The following is a 19674-nucleotide window of genomic DNA, read 5'->3' as shown; positions in this document are numbered from 1 at the left end:
ATAGTCTGTATTGTAGACTCGTTAAAACCAAATTCGCTTCCGATCTTACTTGTACTTTCACCACGTTTAAATGTTTTAATTACATCAAGTTTTGTATGTAAGGTAATTACTTTCCTCTTCTTTTTTTCACTTAATGACTCGGTTGTGGGATTGCTCTTATTCTTCAACGTGATTAATGGGCTGTAAAATTTTTCGAAGAACGTAATTTGTTAATACTTGCAACTGGATGTAACATGCCCACTCTTAATGCTGGCAGCAAAGTAACTGGCTGGCACTCAGGCTCAGGGAGCACGGCTGCTATTGTCGCAATTAATTTTGCCGCATTAATCAAAACCACGTTAAGCAAGGGATACCTGTATGCAAACTTTTTATCTGTATGAACTTTACTTTTTTTTTTTTTAAATTTAAACTAATAAGATGGTTGAATTTAATGCTTGATAGAATTTCTGCATTTAGGAATTTATCCTGTACATTCCATTCCAGTGTGTGAATGATTCTCGTACCTTGCCAGAAGTCACTGTAAATTTCATTAAAGATCATACTCTAATGGACCAAGCTGTGCCCACATTCTGGGGTGCTCCTGTGGTCCTGCACCCAATATCCAGGTATGTCATTAATTATTAAAGAAACAGACAAATACAAATTTTGGTCAGAGGAAAATAATTCTTATTAGTGTTGTAAAATAATCAGCTCAAACTTTGTTACAATAGAAACTTTTGATCAGCTCAAACTTTGTTACAATAGAAACTTTGCTACGTTAACTTTGTTTAGCATGATGTAATGAGACCAAGCCTCATAGCATCATTATTTGTCAGGCTTATCGGCCAACGTGAAAAAATTATCACACAGTTTATTTGGTTTACACAAGTTTTTCTTCTCATCCACATCTTCAATATTCTCTGTATTTTTTATTTTATTTTATTTTATTTTTTTTTTCCCACGTGAAACTCTCAAACCACAAGTTAGATGTATCGAACTTAATTTGATACATCTAAAATTGATGACATGTTTGTTAAAAGATCTTCTACAATTCATACTAAATATTTTTATAAGAATAACCTAATTCCTTCAGCTTAATGTGCTTATTCCTTCAGCTACTTAACTACTGCATATATATGCTGCTTGTTAACAGGTCATCAAATTTGTCAAGCCACTCATATTTAAACAAATTTGCAATTCCTTTCCTCTTAAACAGTACATTTGGAGGGTTTAATGCATTTAAAACTGCTAACATAATATTTCTCATATTAATGTTGCCCTTTTTTTTAATCTAAATTTAGGATAAAATGCATTAAGATGTTTTTAATATCTCTAGTATTAACTAATTCCAAATATTTTATATTTGAATTTATTCTTATTTATAAGAAATTCACTTTCCAGGTATCGATTCACATATATAGCAGTAGATCCCCAAGTTGAAACAGCAGATGGAAAGCATTATGATGTCCTTTTTATTGGTACAGGTATGTCAGTGATTTTTTTTTTTTTTTTGATGTATATGCATATTCGTATTGCATACATTTTATGTATGATTTTATGTTCCTTACATTATTTAAATTAAATGCTTGAGCTATTCAGTGTTCATTAATTTCTGCATTTATCTGACTTAAACAATTTAGTTTTCAAAAACCTGAGGCTGGGGGGGGGGGTAGTCCATAGGTCTACCATTGAAATAGTGTTGTTTGTGGTAGATCAAAGAATTTTGTCATTTTGCTTGCTTGCATGGCTCTTGCAAAGGTATTTAAAAATTTAAAGTTTATGAAATGATTTGTAAATTTTACATAGTAAAATTTCTTTAAATGTTTTAAAGACACATCTGCCACTTAGTTTTATATTTAGTATCAGGATTTTGTAGCTTAATTTTTAATCGTGTACATTTTTAGCATATTATGAAATGTTTCATAGGTTGGATGAAATGGTTGCCGATGGTTAAATTGAACAGTGTTCAACTTATGAAACCTGTAACTTTAAAGAGTGTAAAAACTTTAAACACAGTAGATAGGTGTGTTGATACTAAATCTTCGCTATAAGTACATAAACAAGGCAGAACACAATATTTTAACTGCTGAAAGCAAGTGTCATGTGCTAGAAAGATAACATCATACAAATAAACTGATTTTGGATATTAAATTAAGGGGATAAAAATCCCTTATTATTTTACAGCCAGTATACGAAACTCTGAGATCGAAAATTACGATCTAAGAGTTTCATGCCAAAGAACTATCGGCGAATCCAAGCATAAGTGAACACCTGGTAGTACAACACCAAGGCAACTTGAAGCAAAGATGGAGTAAGCTCCCTCACTATCCTTGATATTTTCTCATAATGTAAAACACAGCTCCTAGGAGATGTAATACTGCCTTACATTATGAGGAGAGGTCACTAACCAGACCGGTTTCAACCTTTTTTGAGGTCTCATCAGTGAGTAGGTAGACCTGGATGATATCAAAGTTTAAGTGAAAAGAATTTGCATACCTTCACTATACGAATGCCAGAAAGGTGTGCCCATATATTATAACTAAGATAAAAAGCCAAACGGTTATTTTTTCTGGCTAAGTTAATTAAATTAAGGGGATAAAAATCCCTTATTATTTTAGTTTTCAATCTCAGAGTTTTGCATACTGGCTGTAAAATAATAAGGGATTTTTATCCCCTTAATTTAATTAACTTCACCAGAAAAAATGGCTGTTTGACTTTTTATCTTAATTATAATATATGGGCACACTTTTCTGGCATTCGTATAGTGAAGGTATGTAAGTTCTTTTCACTTAAACTTTGATATCATCCAAGTCTACCTACTCACTGATGAGACCTCAAAAGAAGGTTGAAACTGGTCTGGGTAGTGACCTCTCCTCATAATGTAAGGCAGTGTTACATCTCCTAGGAGCTGTGTTTTACATTATGAGAAAATATCAAGGATAGTGAGGGAGCTTGCTCCACCTTTGCTTCAAGTTGCTTTGGTGTTGTACTACCAGGTGTTCACTTATGCTTGGATTCGCCGATAGTTCTTCAGCATGAAACTCTTAGATCGTAGTTTTCGATCTCAGAGTTTCATATACTGGCTGTAAAATAATAAGGGATTTTTATCCCCTTAATTTAATTAACTTTGCCAGAAAAAATAGCGATTTGGCTTTTTATCTTAGATTTTGGATATATATTTGCTTAAGGTGAATTCTCCAAACTCTAGGAATGGATAAGCCATTATGGATAGACATGCTTAAAAACTACTTCTGTGAACAAAGTGTACATCTTTCCAAAGGATATGGTGATAATTGTTGACATACTATGCAAGCCCAGACTAGGAGCACTTAAAATAACTGATACTGGTTTTCACTGATTGGCTTCTCTACTGAGCAGCCAAAATACAACACAACAGATGACATTCACACAGAACTTGGTAAATGTCAGGAACAGAAACAGAATTTATTTTTAGCACTTTGTAGAAAGCTAGTGTGTCTGATAAAGAAGGGTTGGTGCAAGATCCTACTAAGATTCAGGCACACATTCTGCTTGCTTTTGCTAAATACATTGCTTGGAAAGAAGTCAGTGAACCCCCCCCCTCCCCATGGGCAAGATGCATCGTGAATTGTAACAAGTCATGCATTTGTAGCTAGTATAAATTGGAGGAATATGATGCTCCCAAGGCAGTGCAACTGTTTTGGTGAAATGTCTGAGAGAAGAGAACTGACAGAATTTGAAAGAGGCATCATGATAGGATGCCATGTTGCAGGCATGTCTGTTCAGCAAATTGTTGACAATTTGCTGGAACATCTCAGGTTAGCAATTAGTGATACCATACTGAAATGGAAGCACAAGTAGCTAACTGTAAGTGCTTCCCACAGTGGATGACCCTTCCCGCACTCACACAATGTGACCGGAAGGTGCTACAAAGGATAATATGTAAAAACCACCATTCATCAGCCAACAAAAATGCAGAGGTTCAGCAATGACGAATTCATCATATTCAGAAATTGCAGAAGATGAGACTCAGAACCATCTGAGGATGGTTAACCAGATGCATAACTGAAATGAAACTTAAATGAGAGGTCTAGATACATCTTTGGTAGTGGTGGTGGGGGGGGGGGGGGTGAGAGCAGGAGTGAGCTTCTTTAAAAACTACATTATGTCCAACTTAGTTTACACAATTTGTCCTTTCTTTTCTGAATAAATTTCTCTAACAAATAATTGAAGCTTGCACCATTCTGTCTGCTCTGCTGAATCTATCCATGTTGGGATCTATTTCCTCAAACAATCAAACTTCCTTATTAAGAGAGGCAATTGTCTCTATCAATTTTTCACTATAAACTTTGGAGCTTTGCTTCTTGTTCTGCTTTTTTCTCTTTCCTCTGCAACTTTCTGCCAACTTTTTGCCAACTGCTCTATATCTTCATTGTCAACTCCAACTCTTCACTAATCACTTTGAAAGGGTTTGTCTTTATTGAATTCCATATGAATGCATAATTTCAGCAGCTTCTTCCAGACAATGATCATACACTGCTGTCATCTCACTGCATGTTGCATCTAAACTCTTTGTTTAATGCAAGATTTTATATTCCTTCCAAAAGTCTGAATTTCTCATTCCCAATAGCTGCAGTACCCTGACTAAATGTTGAAGCTGATCATGAGATTAGTGGGCTGTAGAATATCAAGGATCCTTGATCTTTGTTAAGAATATACAGAATTTTTAATAAAACATCTAGACTAACATGTATGTGTTTGTAATAAATGAGAGAATTTTTACAGAAGGTTGTAAATCTGTAACACCTTAAGTAAGGTGAGATAAGGGTTAGGTAATCTGGGAATCTTACTCAAGACCAAATAGTGTCCATTACAGGCCTCCAGTAATCAGGATTGTAGACTTTGACTTGTAGGTTAGATAAATTGTATAATAAATTTGTTTAGATAAACAGGAAATTTTGTTATGCTATCTCAATTTTCATTTTGATCATGTTAATTTAAGGAACAGATGTTTTCAAATAACATCTTGTAATTTAATGAAATTTGTTATTTAGAATGTCCATTAAAATTTATTTAGCCAAAATGATAATAGTAATAATTTTGCCTCACCTGTATGGAATCATCCTACTACTTGATATCTATGATGTCCCCTGCAAACTATCTGTTTAACCCATTTATGATTTTAGTCAGGTCATTTAATGGAAAAAATTAAGTGAAATAACTATAATACACATCTAAAGGACTGCTCCAAGTTCACTTGTTGAGATAACAAATCATGTCACACTATAAGGAGCTCATTAAAATTGTCATTTTTAGGATTATTGGCTTCAGGCATATCCTTTCTTTGCTTATGATTATCACTGATTGTTAATTCTGACAGTCATTCTTTTGAAAACACTACTGAATATCTCCATATACTTAGATTGTCTTGACCATAATTCTTAATAGTTTGAATCATGTAACTTAAACTTAATTTTTGATATTGATCTATTCAAATTTAAAAGTTTGATACAGGTGCATTTATGCATACAAATAATGTGCTGACAGTCACTCATGTCAATTGTAGTAGTGAAATGCATCTAATCTATTAAGTTACATAATTTTTAGGAAATGCTTCAGTATAAATATTTTGCTTGCATGTTTTAATTTACTTAGAAGATTATAGGTCATATGTTAAATTATTTGGTGGATGTGTGTGAACAACTTAAAATTAATATTTATGAAGTTAACATGTAATTGTTAAATATTATTACATATCTTTGGAGCACAGTGCTATAGAGAACATTGGTTTCTTTCTGCAAGAATGCAGAACATATTCTTAAAAAAAAAATCTTTGAAAATTGAAAGTGAGGTCACAGTCCACATCTTATCTTTTTAATATACTGTATCTTAGAGAATATTTTTTCTTATTATAGATAATGGAAGAATAATAAAAGCCATTAATGCTGGTAGTGACTCACCTTCAGGAAAGGTGTCAACTGTAATCATAGAAGAGATCCTTGTATTTCCCAAACATGCTCCTGTTACCAACTTATTAGTTTATCGTATACCTGACCATGGAAAATTAGTAGTTGTCTCACGAGAAGAAATAAGAACAATTCCTCTTCACAGATGTGATAAAAACATTAGTACATGTGGGTAAGTTTTTTTTTACTATTGTTTGCTTATGGTGAAGTATACAACATTTGCATCACTCTATATCTGAATTTAATGTTTACCCGGATTTAGTTTTGTTTTCTACGAGCCTTTCAAAATGTGCATAAGAACATTTTTCATCATGCCAATGTTTTAATTATTATTATTACTTGACACCTCCAAGGAGTCTAAAGACTCATCCACCAACTACAACAAACCATAATTATCATCATCTACACCAACGCTATCCTCCTACTCACCACTAGTATTTTCAGACAATCACAAACATCCATGCCCATGGCAGGATTTGAACCAGCAACCTTTTGGCTGGAGAGCAGATATGCTAACTACAATTGAATATTGTAGTTCCAGTAGTTTTTTAAACTACACTTTTCTGTTTTCTAGCTTCAAATCATTGATATGCTATCTTTGGAACAAAGATTCTTTCTTTAACTTAACACAATTTTTATGATTGAAAGACCTGCATACATAGTAAATTTGATTAATTCAAAGATATCGGAGGAGTGATTTTATTTAATCAACAGTGTATTGGTGGTACATAAGTAAATCAGGAAGTGATATAAAAACTAACCACCATACTTGATTGTTAACTGTTGAGGAAGTCTGTAAGGTGGACTGTTATCACCAGGGCATAGGGGAGTACTGGATTTATTTTTGGATTTTAGGTGTATCATAAATATGAGGGTTAACATGAACAGGTTTCAATTTGTTAATGATTACTTTGGGCTTAGGAGCAACTTTTTTTTTGTTGTTGTTGTAATCACCTATCCCCTTGCAGAGAGTGTAGCGTGACCAACAAGGATGTACATTATCTCCTCTGTTATGAACATTATGAAGGAAAGTGGTATTAAACATATCAAAATTGGAAATGTTAATCTCAGCTCTTTATTTTATGCAGATAATTTTATATTATCTGGTTTGGAGGAAAATTGTAGATAGGAAGTTAGTAATGATGTAATTTTTTTCATGTAGTACTATCATATCCTGTACACCCCTTGAGGGTACATGGCAAGAATTTGATGATGATGATGATTTTATATTATATATATTTTATACTTCTAAATAAATCCGGTACAAGTCTGCACGATTCCCTGACTAAATTCAATAACTGTTGTAATAGATATGATATGAAGGTCAGCAATAACAAGAAAATGAAAATAAGCAGAAGCATTGAAAATATCAACTGCATTGTGAATGGAGACCCTATAAGAACATGTAAAACATTTCAGCTACTTAGGCACAATTTTTAGTGAAGAGTAAAATAAATATGGAAATGGACAACAGAATCAACAAACCTGGTAAGATAGAAAGTCAACTCAATAAATTTATATGGAATAAGAGAGAATTTAGTCAAAACACTAAATTAGCTGTATATAACATGGTGTTCAAGCTAATTTTTACTTATGGATCTGAGAGTTGGGTTAGAAATAAAATACTTGACTAAGACTAGAGAATGTAGATATGAGAGTCCTGAGAAAGATTAGGGTTTGAACAGATGGCATCAATGGCAATATCATATTAAAAAGGTGGATATTAGGAAAGAACTCGACGTTGTTAGCATCCAGGAATGTGTAACAGAGCTAACCTTGTGTCGTATGGTCACTTAAACAGAATGGGCAAGGAAAGATTAGCAAAACAAGTGTTCTTTGTCAGGAAAATGACCCAGAGGAAGACCAAGATATAGGTGGATTGATACAGTAGAAAGTGCCTTGGACAGAAATACAAGATCTGCTAATGTTGGAATCTTGACAGGTAACAGATTGGTTTGGAGGAAAATTATAGATAGCAAATTAGTGGTGATGTAAGTTTTTCTTGTAGTACTATCATATCCTGTACACCCCTTGAGGATATGTCAGGAATTTAACGATGATGAACTTTTTTTTTAATTATTGCTTTTAGGTGGGGTTTAGATTTAGCTAGGATGCTTGCAATGTCTAAACAAGCATTATTGGCTGTTGAAGATAGTAGACTCTCCGTTCCACATTCTTATATTCATCACAATTTCTGGTTTTAGAACTTGCTTCTGTGCAGTAGTGAAGTTGATCTGAAATGAGAGAACTAGACATCCCAACTTATAAACTTGCTTAACAGTTAGCTGAGTTACTTGTCCATCTCATAAGTAACTTTTCTGCTTTTACAAAAAAAAAAAATTCACATCCTTAAAAATTCCAACATAATGATTAGTTTTGATATCATGTTCTTTATATACTAATGTACCACTGATTTGGAAATGCACCACTCTTGATTTAATAACGCTAACTTCCCCCTGATATCTTTGAATTACTCATACATGTCACTTTACTTGGCAAGGAAATAATCTAGAGATTAATGGTGCTACATTGGTTCCCCACTCCCAGTGAACTTTTACATGGTGCATTTTAAGAACAAAGTACTTACCATGGCTACTTTCGAACCATTAGTATGGTTATGGTTCGCTGATGTGTTTGGCCTCTTGGGCAAGACACCTGGGGATTCCTTTGTAACTTATCTGGAAAGAGTGAGTGTTACCTAACAGCCTTTCTTCCTGTCAAGTATGATCTACAAGGCTTCAAATCCATTGTTACTAAGTTTCTTCTTTAACCTCAGTCCTCTTCCTATCTGTCACTGATGTATTCTAGGCTGAATATTTTGTGTATGGCATTATTATTATTTTTATTATCAGAAATATGAAATTTGCTTTTTTTTTTTTTTTTTTGAGAGCTGCTTTCATTTAAAATATTCATAAGAGAAGACCTTATTTATACAGCATTTAAAAAAAAAATGCATTATCTTTATTAGGTGTTATTTTCTTCCAGCTTTCATTTTTGTACTTTAAAGCAAGCGAATGGGGAGGGGGGGGATTGTTAGAGCTGACTCCTTCCTTGCAGTAAAGGAGAATCCTAAATTACTAGGATTCCCTTTTAATGAGAAAAACACCATTTGATTCAAAGATATAAACACCCAGAACATAACTTGAAATACTTTATATCCAGCTGAAATTCTTGCTAATCGTCAAATATCAGGTATAAATACCTGATTGATTTAAAAAAAAAAAAAAAAAAAAAAAAAAAAAACATGGTACCAGTCCAATTAAAATTACTTAGTTTTGCATAACAAAATAGCATGATGAATAGAACTGGTTTTAAACTGCTTAAAACAAAATATGTTTTGCTTGAGTTATCCATTGTCCCATTATTAGATATGATCTATCACAAGAATATAACCATATCTCAGTTGGTGGCATAGGTGGAAAATTCATTCTTTCCACTTGAATTTTTTTTTATCACATGCATCAAGTGTTTATTAATAAACTATAACACTTTTTATGAACGTTAGTCAAGTGAATTTTAATTTTTCATCCTACTAGTTTCACCGATATTTGCTATCGGTATCTTCAGGGATACAATTGGTAAGCGATATGAAGATAACAGACTAGGTTTTAACTGACAGTTCTAATTCATTCAAAATTAGTATTGTGCGAGACAAAGCACGTGTTTATTATTTGATGTGAAGTCAGAAACTAACTGATTTCATAATATTTGAGTAAAATTTTTACTTTAGGTCTGCGATTTTCTTTTCCAACTGCAAATGAATTGAAGATATCTGTCAATGTAAGAATCATTCATAGACTACATTAAGCTAGTACAGAGATTAAAGATGTCGATATAATTGCCGTTAAGAGAATAAGATAATAAAATCAAATCTAATCATTCTGAAACACCTCAGTGATTTATTTCAGATACTAAGGGAAGGAGGCAAATTTAATTTTCAAAACAGGTAGAATGGACAATGAGAATTACTTATCCCTAAAAATCCTGTGATACTCCAGTTTAGAAATGTTTGTTTGGGGGGGGGGGGTATAGAAAACTTGGAGTTATTATAGAATAGAGGTGACATTTAAAAATAGAAAAAAAAAATCTAGACTTGGTATGTTAGATACATAAATGTTAATAAAACAGTTTTAATAGTTGCCACAACACTGTAGGAAAATGTTGTAATCCCGTATTTCATCTACAGTACCCCAGGCATTTTCGAAGTTAATCATAAAGCATAACTGAATAAGAAATAAGTTTAAACAAGTATTAAAATATTCTGACTATGTCCTCTAGATGCATTAAAAGGGTTGCTGGATCTTTTGTTTAAGCAAAGAATGACTGGCCCAAATATTTTAGTTTTCATCATTGAAATGTATTTAAATTAAGAATGTTCTGTAGAATGATCCCCCTCCTCTTCCCATCTTGCTGTGGGAAGGTTGATAGGAACATCATCTGCAAGTCGACTTTTTTCAGATTGATTCATAATTACGTAATTTAGGTATTCTCTTTGTTTATCTGCAGATCCACCAGACTATTCACAACAAGGGAATTGGCATTGGCAATGTATTCTATATATTCCTAGTATATATGGTATATCAGGATGGCAGTGTATTCTATATACTACTGGTATACATTAGATGGAATGCATCATAAGAGAATATATAGATTATATCCTTAGGACTGCAGTTAGGAAAAGTGAGATTTATAAGTAGTTTGTAATTGGTATTTATTAGCATCATTTAATTCTTTCAAAAGTTCATATATTATAAAGAGCTAGTGCCCTTGGAGGGATCCAGTTGTTTTTTGTTAGTCTTTAACTAGTGAATTATTATTAATACCTGACATCTCTAGGTGTCAAGTAATAATAATAATTATTATTATTTGGACCCACCCTCGGTGAATCCAAAGACTCCTCGAGGGTGGGCACCTACTCTATAACTCTGTCTCCACCACTCAACCCACCAACTACAGAACCGAAACTACACTAACGCTATCTACCGATCAGCACCACCACTAGTATTTTCACAGATGATTGCAAACATCCATGCCCACGGTTGGATTTGAACCCGCAGCCTTTTGACTGGAGAGCGGATACGCTAACCGCTCAGCCAACCAGGCTGGTAAATTATATTCAAAATTGCTAAGATTCATTTTTAAGATTTTGGGTAATGCCATTTGAGTAAATGGATCTAGCTCTACATACTACTGTTTTTATTATGATGTACATTTGTGCAGAATTGTGGTATGATCTACTCAGATATACTAGTAGTGTGAGTTTAGGTGACATGGTCATAATAACAAATACATTGGCATAGTGCAACCAATGTGGCCAATACCCATGGAAAGTTAATCTGAACTACCAAGAAATTTAGAGGAATTACACAATTTCCTACTAGATGAAAAAATCTATAATAAAATGCTACTAAATTGAATTGAACCATTTACGCCACTTCTACTCAAAAATAAAGCTGTTGATTTGTTTGAAAATAGGAGTACAGCAAGACCTCAGTTAATGCTATCTCATTCAACACCTTCAGGTATATTGTTCTTTTGAAAACTTGAGAAAATTATAATTCCTGGTTTCAAGTGATAATACTGAATGTATGAACTCCCTTAGTATTTGGATACGTTGTGTTTAGTTATTGAATACATACAGTAATGTTTGCGTTGGTTTAAAAAAAATAATTTTTTTAGCCAATAATGTCTAGAAAAATATTGAAAGTGAAAAATCCAAAATGCAAAGATAAAGCATTTACCTGGATATAAAATATTAACTGTTAAAACTGTTATAAAGCAGGTGAATGTCAAGTTGGTATAGCTGCTTCTTTAAACGTAGCAATGTGTACTATGAGAACAATTATGAAAAATGCAGAAACATCTTTATTATCCTTCTCATTTGAGCAAATGAGATGGATAATGAGTTCTCAGACTCACAGAAAATGGAGAAACAATAAATCTTAAAGATATGACAGGCCATACCTACAGTCTGATTTGCAGATATTGTGCTAATCAGCTGTAACAATCAGACTGCTCAAAACCACCTAGATGCCCATGTAAAAATACAGAATTAGTTAGAATGAATGATATAATCACGTAATCACAAGAAAGATATTTATTTAACCAAATATTTCGGTCTGGAAATAGCAGACCATCGTCGGTGGTATTACAAGAACAGTTTAAAAAATATACAAGCTAGAATACTAACAATAGATCGTTGAAATTAGAACATGCCGCGTGATGTTATATCACTAAGTATGAAACGAAATATTTTGAAGTAGAAACATGATTGAATTTGCTATTAAAAAAAAAAAAAAAAAAAAAAAAAAAAATTAATGAGTAATCTTGATTAGGCTTTCCCAGATTTTTGATATAGATATGCAGTCATTACGATTCAGGTTGGGATGATGGAGCAAGGCCTCCACGCTTATTATTATATGCAGTCATTACGATTCAACCTGAATCGTAATGACTGCATATCTATATCAAAAATCTGGGAAAGCCTAATCAAGATTACTCATTAATTTTTTTTTTTTTTTTTTTTTTTTAATAGCAAATTCAATCATGTTTCTACTTCAAAATATTTCGTTTCATACTTAGTGATATAACATCACGCGGCATGTTCTAATTTCAACGATCTATTGTTAGTATTCTAGCTTGTATATTTTTTAAACTGTTCTTGTAATATCACCGACGATGGTCTGCTATTTCCAGACCGAAATATTTGGTTAAATAAATATCTTTCTTGTGATTACGTGATTATATCATTCACTCTTATGTCGCAAGTATCCTTAAAACAACAAATTCTTATCCTTCACGGGGAAAATGCTACCAAAATAACTGGTAAATTAGGAAAACTTTCAGTTATACAAGGTAGGTTACGAGCAAAGATTAATTTCTTAAAAAAGTGCCGCGACAACAAGATTATTCCCAATTTCGCTAAGATTAAAGAAACAAAATCTCCTGGAGCTCATAATATTTACCGGAACACAAGTTTATCTCTAATCCGTAATCAACTTAAAGCTGCTAAACGTGATCTTGCTATTCACAGTCATCAGACTTCTGATTTACGCACCTATATATCCACAAATTTGGATCCACATCTTTCTCACATAGTTCTAAATGTAGCTAAACGTTCTACTCAACGTGCTTATAATAAACTAAGTCAACATCTTAACCGTAAATATGAGGCTCTTTCGTCTAAACAATCCAAGCCATTCATAACTCCAGATAATTGGATTGTAAATATATCCGGACGTCCTTTGACTAAAAGCGAAACCCTCATCCTTTCAAAAGGACATGATTTTTCTATTGTTCCAAATAAAATACCATATCTAGATTTCCTAGTTAACATTGAAAGGAATCTTAATCATCTAACCAGCGATAAAGCTAATGCTCTTCGCCTAGAAGTCGCTTCTTCTCTACTTAAGGCTAAACTTCCTCCTTCTAACATATCTCCTTCTGAAATGAAATCTTTACAGTCCTTGAGAAAAAATAATCACCTCATTATCACTAAAGCTGACAAGGGAAAAGCAACAGTAGTTATGGACTCAGTAAATTACAGAAGAAAACTTTCTCTTTTGCTTCGAGATCGCTCCACATATCAAGAAATTGATTATAATCCAACCAACAGACAACTAAAGAAATTAAATTCTCTCCTTGATGAAGTCATCAGTTTGGATAAAGACACAATTGAAAGACTTAAAACTCATTTTGCAAGACCTCCTAGATTTTATGGCCTTCCAAAAATCCATAAGATTGACTATCCTCTTCGTCCAATAGTAGATTGCATTGATTCTCCTACTTACCGTATAGCCAAATATCTAGCTAAATTACTGAAATCTTACATTGGCAACTCTAGTTCTTTTTTAAAAAACTCCTCAGATTTCTTAGAAAAATTAAAAGATGTCTCATTACAGCCTACAGATCTTATGGTTAGTTTTGATATAGAATCCTTATACACCAATGTACCTCTTAAGGAAACTTTAAAACTACTTGCTGACATCTTTCCTCAAGATATTATAAAACTATTCGATTTCGTTATACATTCTGGTTATTTCATATGTCAAAACAAATTTTATAGCCAAGTAGAAGGAACAGCCATGGGAAGTCCTCTTTCTCCAGCTTTAGCCAACTTTTATTTAGAACATTTAGAAAAAGTCCTCTTCACATCTAGTTTCCCTCTACCATCTTTTTGGGTAAGATATATAGATGACATATTTGCTATTTGGCCTCACAGTAAAAACACTTTATCTTCCTTTTTAAACAGTATTAATTCCTTACATCATCGCATAAAGTTTACTATGGAATTAGAAGAAAACAACCAGTTATCTTTTTTAGACGTTCTCCTCATCCGATCATCTTCAAATATTCTTACAACTACAGTATACAGGAAACCAACATTCACAGGTCGTTATATTCTGAAAGAATCAGCCCATCATCCATGTCAAAAAACAGGAATTATAAAATGTCTCATCAAAAGAGCCAAAACTAATTGTTCTACTTTTGATTATCTACAGAAAGAACTTTCTACTATCCAGCAACACATGAAACTCAATGGCTTTTCTGAAAAAAGTATTCAACGTCTTCTTACATCTTATAATCCTCCACAAAACAACAAAGATTCAATACGTCGAGTACCTATTCCTTATATCTCCGGTATTTCAGAACCTATCGCAAGAATTTTGAAGAAATATGATTTAATAGCTACGTATTCTCCTATTAACAAATTGTCTTCTCATTTTCCTTCTCCTAAAGACAAACGCTCAACTTTATCTCTTCCTGGAGTTTATCAAATTCCTTGCAACTGTGATCTCTCTTACTTTGGACAGACTGGACGTTCTCTTGAAAAAAGAATCCAAGAACATCAATCATCCATTCTTCACAATAAACCTGAAAAGTCTGGTTTGGCTCAACACGGGATTGAAACTGACCACAGCATCCTTTGGTCCAAAACGCGCCTCTTACATAGATCCCGTTATAGGTTCGAACGTTTGTTCAAGGAAAGCGTGGAGGCCTTGCTCCATCATCCCAACCTGAATCGTAATGACTGCATATCTATATCAAAAATCTGGGAAAGCCTAATCAAGATTACTCATTAATTTTTTTTTTTTTAATAGCAAATTCAATCATGTTTCTACTTCAAAATATTTCGTTTCATACTTAGTGATATAACATCACGCGGCATGTTCTAATTTCAACGATCTATTGTTAGTATTCTAGCTTGTATATTTTTTAAACTGTTCTTGTAATACCACCGACGATGGTCTGCTATTTCCAGACCGAAATATTTGGTTAAATAAATATCTTTCTTGTGATTACGTGATTATATCATTCAGTCTTATGTCGCAAGTATCCTTAAAACAACAGAATTAGTTAGGTTCATGTTTAGCATAAAAAAAAAAAAATTTAAATGAAGCACTATTGAAGTAGATTTTCAGCCTTTCTTTTTATTCTGGCATAGTAATAAGAAAGCACAAACTATTCCGTTTCATAATAGCCTATATCTTTGAATCCAAACTCATCACTACAAATGCCAGAATTAATCTGTACGAAACCACCTCTCAAGCCTATTTGCATAGGGTTCTTTCTGAAGAATAGACTTGTATATTAAAAACATTTGAGTTGGCACATAATTGAGCAATTTGGCTCACCTTCATTCAGTAGACTTTCTCCATGAATTGTTATGTATATTTTGGTGCATGTTTCTCTATTCATTTAATTATATGAATAAACTATTATAATGATTCATTGAATCTTCTATTAAGTGTTCCAACTCAATGTACATACATTCATGGATAGAAAGAGTGCATACAAAACAAGTTTTATAAATTATTGTTGTTGATGTCCTCGGATTGGTCCTATTATGATTTGAAGTGACCACAACTTAAGTCTTTAGCAGGATAAATCAGTATCCCTTTAGAAAGGTTTCCCTATTATTTCCCTATTGAAGCTACTCTGAACTATAGCTTTTCAGTCCAGCCTATCTGCAGCCAAGTTATTTACATTTCTGTAACAGTTCACGCCACTTAAATTTACAATGTTTTCTATCCATTTCCTTTTAGGTCTTCATGGCAGCACTTTACAATTTTGGGGGATTTCAGGAAATTATTTAGTAGGCATTATGCATCCCATGTTCATACCATTGTAACTGTTTTTCTCTGATTCTTATTGTAACTGAAATATGATGGCATAATTCTTCTCTGATCTCCTGATTGGTTTTCATTTCATTCCATGTTATTTTATTTATTTTGCTGAAACTTGTTTTTCAAAGCCTCTCAATCTTTGTGTTTCCTTTTGTTTGCTAACTCAAACCTACACCATTAAGAACTGTGAGGAGTACCATCAAGCTATATGCTTTGATTTGAAGCTCTTTGGAAAGTTGTATTTTCCATATATCATATTAGTCATTTGTTTGATATTATTCTTCATAATATCATTTTCTGTGATTAATGTGCCCTAAGTAGTTGAATTTTTTAACCTGTTCCAGTTTATTTCTTTCTACTTCTAGGTTAAGCTCTCATTTCTACCAGTTGCCATTGTTTTGACTTTACTCATGTAGGTTTTTTGTTTCTCAAGGCAAAGGTTAAACAAATGTGGCTGATAGTTATCCTGCATGACACTAAGTGCTATTTCAGAAGTTTCAAAACTACTCCATATTTTATTGTTGTTACAGTCTTTATGTAGTACTGGAGAAAAATACTGAATATTTTTTCCTCTTACTTTTAGTTCTAAAATTTCAAGCAATTTATTTTTGCTTGTTGACTCACATACTTCCTTAGTTTAAAAAGCAGCAGTAAAGATTTCGGTTTTTATCCACATCAAATGAGATAATCGTAACATAGTACAGATTACACCAGTTATAGGTCTCTCTCTCCTAAATTCCATCATATAAGTTTTTAAATAAAAGAAGAAAAAAATCAATTAGTATGGATACAGTTTTGTAATCTTTACCAAGATTGTTTCTTTAAAGAAAAATTATATTTTACAGGAGATGTGTCCGTCTTCAGGATCCATACTGTGCTTGGGATAGAAGTAAAGGAGTATGTTCAAGTTCTCGTCACAGGTGAATTGCTTAATTTTAAAACATAAAAACTTTATAACATGAAGAATTAGCTGTTTTTCTTTCATTTCAATAACTTTTTTGGAGAGTAAAAAAAACTTATTTTGGAATTCAGCTTATACAACTGAACTAAGCTGGTAAATATTATCCCAAACTTTGTGGTATGAAGTATATAGTAAAATACATAAACTATATATATAAATAACTTCAGCTCTTATGTGTAATATAAATGCATACAATTCAGTGTAATGTACTGCAGTATATTAAATTGGATGGGATATTATATTTGAGGTTTGTATTGTATAATAAGGCATGTGACTTAATGTCACGTGACACCATTTATTTGTAAAAAGGGATATAATTGTGCAAATAGCTTAGCAAATCTGTTTTGATATGTGAACAGCCATCAATGGTCATGCAAAGGATTAGGCTGACTTGTGAAAATTTGATTTTTATGTTGTTCCACCCATGAAACATGGTTAAACCTATAATGCATTTGTACCATGGGTGGGCTAAGGATCCCCCCCCCCCATCAATTTTGTATATTTCTTCTGTAATTTATTTATTTTACATAGTCTGGAAACCTTACTATAGAGACCAAACATTTATCTTTTTCAAGCCACATCAGACCTCCAATAAGCACAGCAGTGGTCTCACACCATGCGATGAAATTCATCTGCCACCTAAAGACACTCGCAAACACCCATGCCCACAGTGGAATTTGAACCTGTGACTTGTTAATTGCAGAGCAGGTACGCTAACCACTCGGCCAAATGGGCCAGCAATATGCAGCTCTGAGCAACAGTGAATGTAAATAGTCGATTCGCATGAACCAAGTTGCACAGAATCTAGACTGCAAAGATTGAAATCATGCCCACAGAGTGAAAAGTAATACAATGTGCTGTATCTGATTGATGTCTTTGGGTATGGAAGATGCTTACAGAATGATTATAGGTGAGTATGTTTTCCCATCGATTACATTTTGCATATGGCAGTGTAATGTGTGGTTATCTCTGCTAATCATAATGTATGGAATCTAGGTTCTACATTTAAGTTCTGGATAATTCTCCATGTCTTGCATTGTTAGTTCTGTGGTATTGAAACCTTCCGACATCATAATGCTTCATGTCACAAAGTAGTGATTGTAAACATAGATTTCAAATTTATTTTTATTTTTCAACATAATTTTCCTTAAGAACTACTATATTTATTCCAGCGATGCTCCAGCACCATTATCCTGTTCCTGTAGTGGTTCTCAGTAAGATCTGCAAAATACCCCTCTACAGCTGCAATCATCACCTCTTGATTCAAAGAAAAATGCTGACAAACAAGGAAGAGATGGGAGTCAGAGGGAGACAAATCTGGAATAGGGTGGATGTTCCAACAATTCATAGTGCAGATCTCTTAATTTTCCCATTGCCAAAACACCTTTGTAAGCAGGTGCATTGTCCTGATGAAAGATGATTTTTTTTTCTTCTGCAAACCAGGTCTTTTCTCACAAATTTTTTCATCTAGTCTGGGTAAAAGATCATAATAATATTCCCTGGTTATTGTTTTACCAGGGAATAATAATATTCCCTGGTAAAACATTATTAATTAACAAAATGACTTTAGCATCCCAAAACAAAGATGCCATGATCTTTCTTGCTGATGAAACCGATTTTGTCTTCTTTGGCACCGAACAACCGACTTCTGTCTATTGTTTTGACTGCTGTTTGTATTCTGGTGTGTAATGGCTAATCCATAGTAATAAATCGACACACAAAATCAGTTTTATTCTTGTTAAAACTCTCCAAGCTCTGTTCAGAGATTTTCATGCAAGTAAGTTTTTGATCTGCTGTGAGCAAGTGTGGCACTCATCTTGTGCAAAGCTTTTTCATTTGCAATTCTTCATGCAAAATATATCCTACATGTTCTTTTGAAATGTGTATAGTCTCAGCAGTTTCGTGCACTTTTGACTTCACCAGTCATCCAATACCATATCGTGCACTTGATCAATGTTTTCTGGTGTTGTTACACTTTTTGTACGTCTTTGACATGGATCATCTTCAAGGCTGGTATGGCCATGTTTAAACTCGGTAGCCCATTTCTTAATTGTCGAAAATGAAGGAGAAGAGTGCCCATAAACTTTTATTAACTTCAAATGAATTTCTTTTGGCGTTAAACCTTCTTTTACAAAGAATTTTATAACCACATGATACTCAATTTTATTCATTTCAAGGTCTACAGACAACTGTATGAAACTACTTGATAGAAATGACTTGCAATTTCACATGGATGCTTATGACAGATGTACCAACTTAGGAAAAAAAAATCGTGCTGATAGTGTTTCCATCTATGGTCGAGACTGAGAATTTTTCAGACCACCCTTGTACCACAAACTTTCTAACATAAATTAGAGATAAGTTATATACAATGCATTTCAGCAGTTATAATAGCCAATGTTAGGACAATACATTTTGAAGTTTTGTCAGACATTTCTGCCAGACACTATATTAAAAGAGAGCAAAATCAAAACCTTACCTGCTTCATGCTTCTGAAGATATCATTATATGTATGAGATGGACAAAATGAAACTCCTGCTAGAATACATGGTACCAGATCTTTCTTATACGAAAAATCTCAATCCAACTACTAAAGCATGCTGCATTTATCTTAAACCATTACTTGTGCCTCAGATTTCTGTGCTGTAAATTTCTGTACCAT

The 19674-nt window shown here is 33.2% G+C and overlaps 1 protein-coding gene across 6 annotated transcripts in view; it reads left to right on the top strand.

Moving 5' to 3' along the window:
• LOC150099827 (semaphorin-1A-like) overlaps positions 1 to 19674 on the top strand; it is a 405107-nt gene that overhangs the window by 293713 nt on the left and 91720 nt on the right. For all 6 annotated transcript variants that reach the window (XM_090404329.1, XM_090404333.1, XM_090404331.1 and 3 more), the window contains exons 13-16: positions 484 to 605; positions 1381 to 1463; positions 5874 to 6096; positions 16897 to 16971. In XM_090404329.1, coding sequence (XP_090260455.1) covers positions 484 to 605; positions 1381 to 1463; positions 5874 to 6096; positions 16897 to 16971 — 503 coding nt within the window. The remainder of the gene's footprint in view (positions 1 to 483; positions 606 to 1380; positions 1464 to 5873; positions 6097 to 16896; positions 16972 to 19674) is intronic.

This window comes from Typopeltis vanoorti, chromosome 14 (assembly GCF_054136105.1).
Source record: "Typopeltis vanoorti isolate ZY-2024b chromosome 14, IOZ_Tvanoo_1.0, whole genome shotgun sequence".
NCBI classification, from domain to species: Eukaryota; Metazoa; Arthropoda; class Arachnida; order Uropygi; family Thelyphonidae; genus Typopeltis; species Typopeltis vanoorti.
The sequence above is the reverse complement of the archived record's forward strand: the minus strand, read 5'-3'. Positions and strand labels throughout refer to the sequence as shown.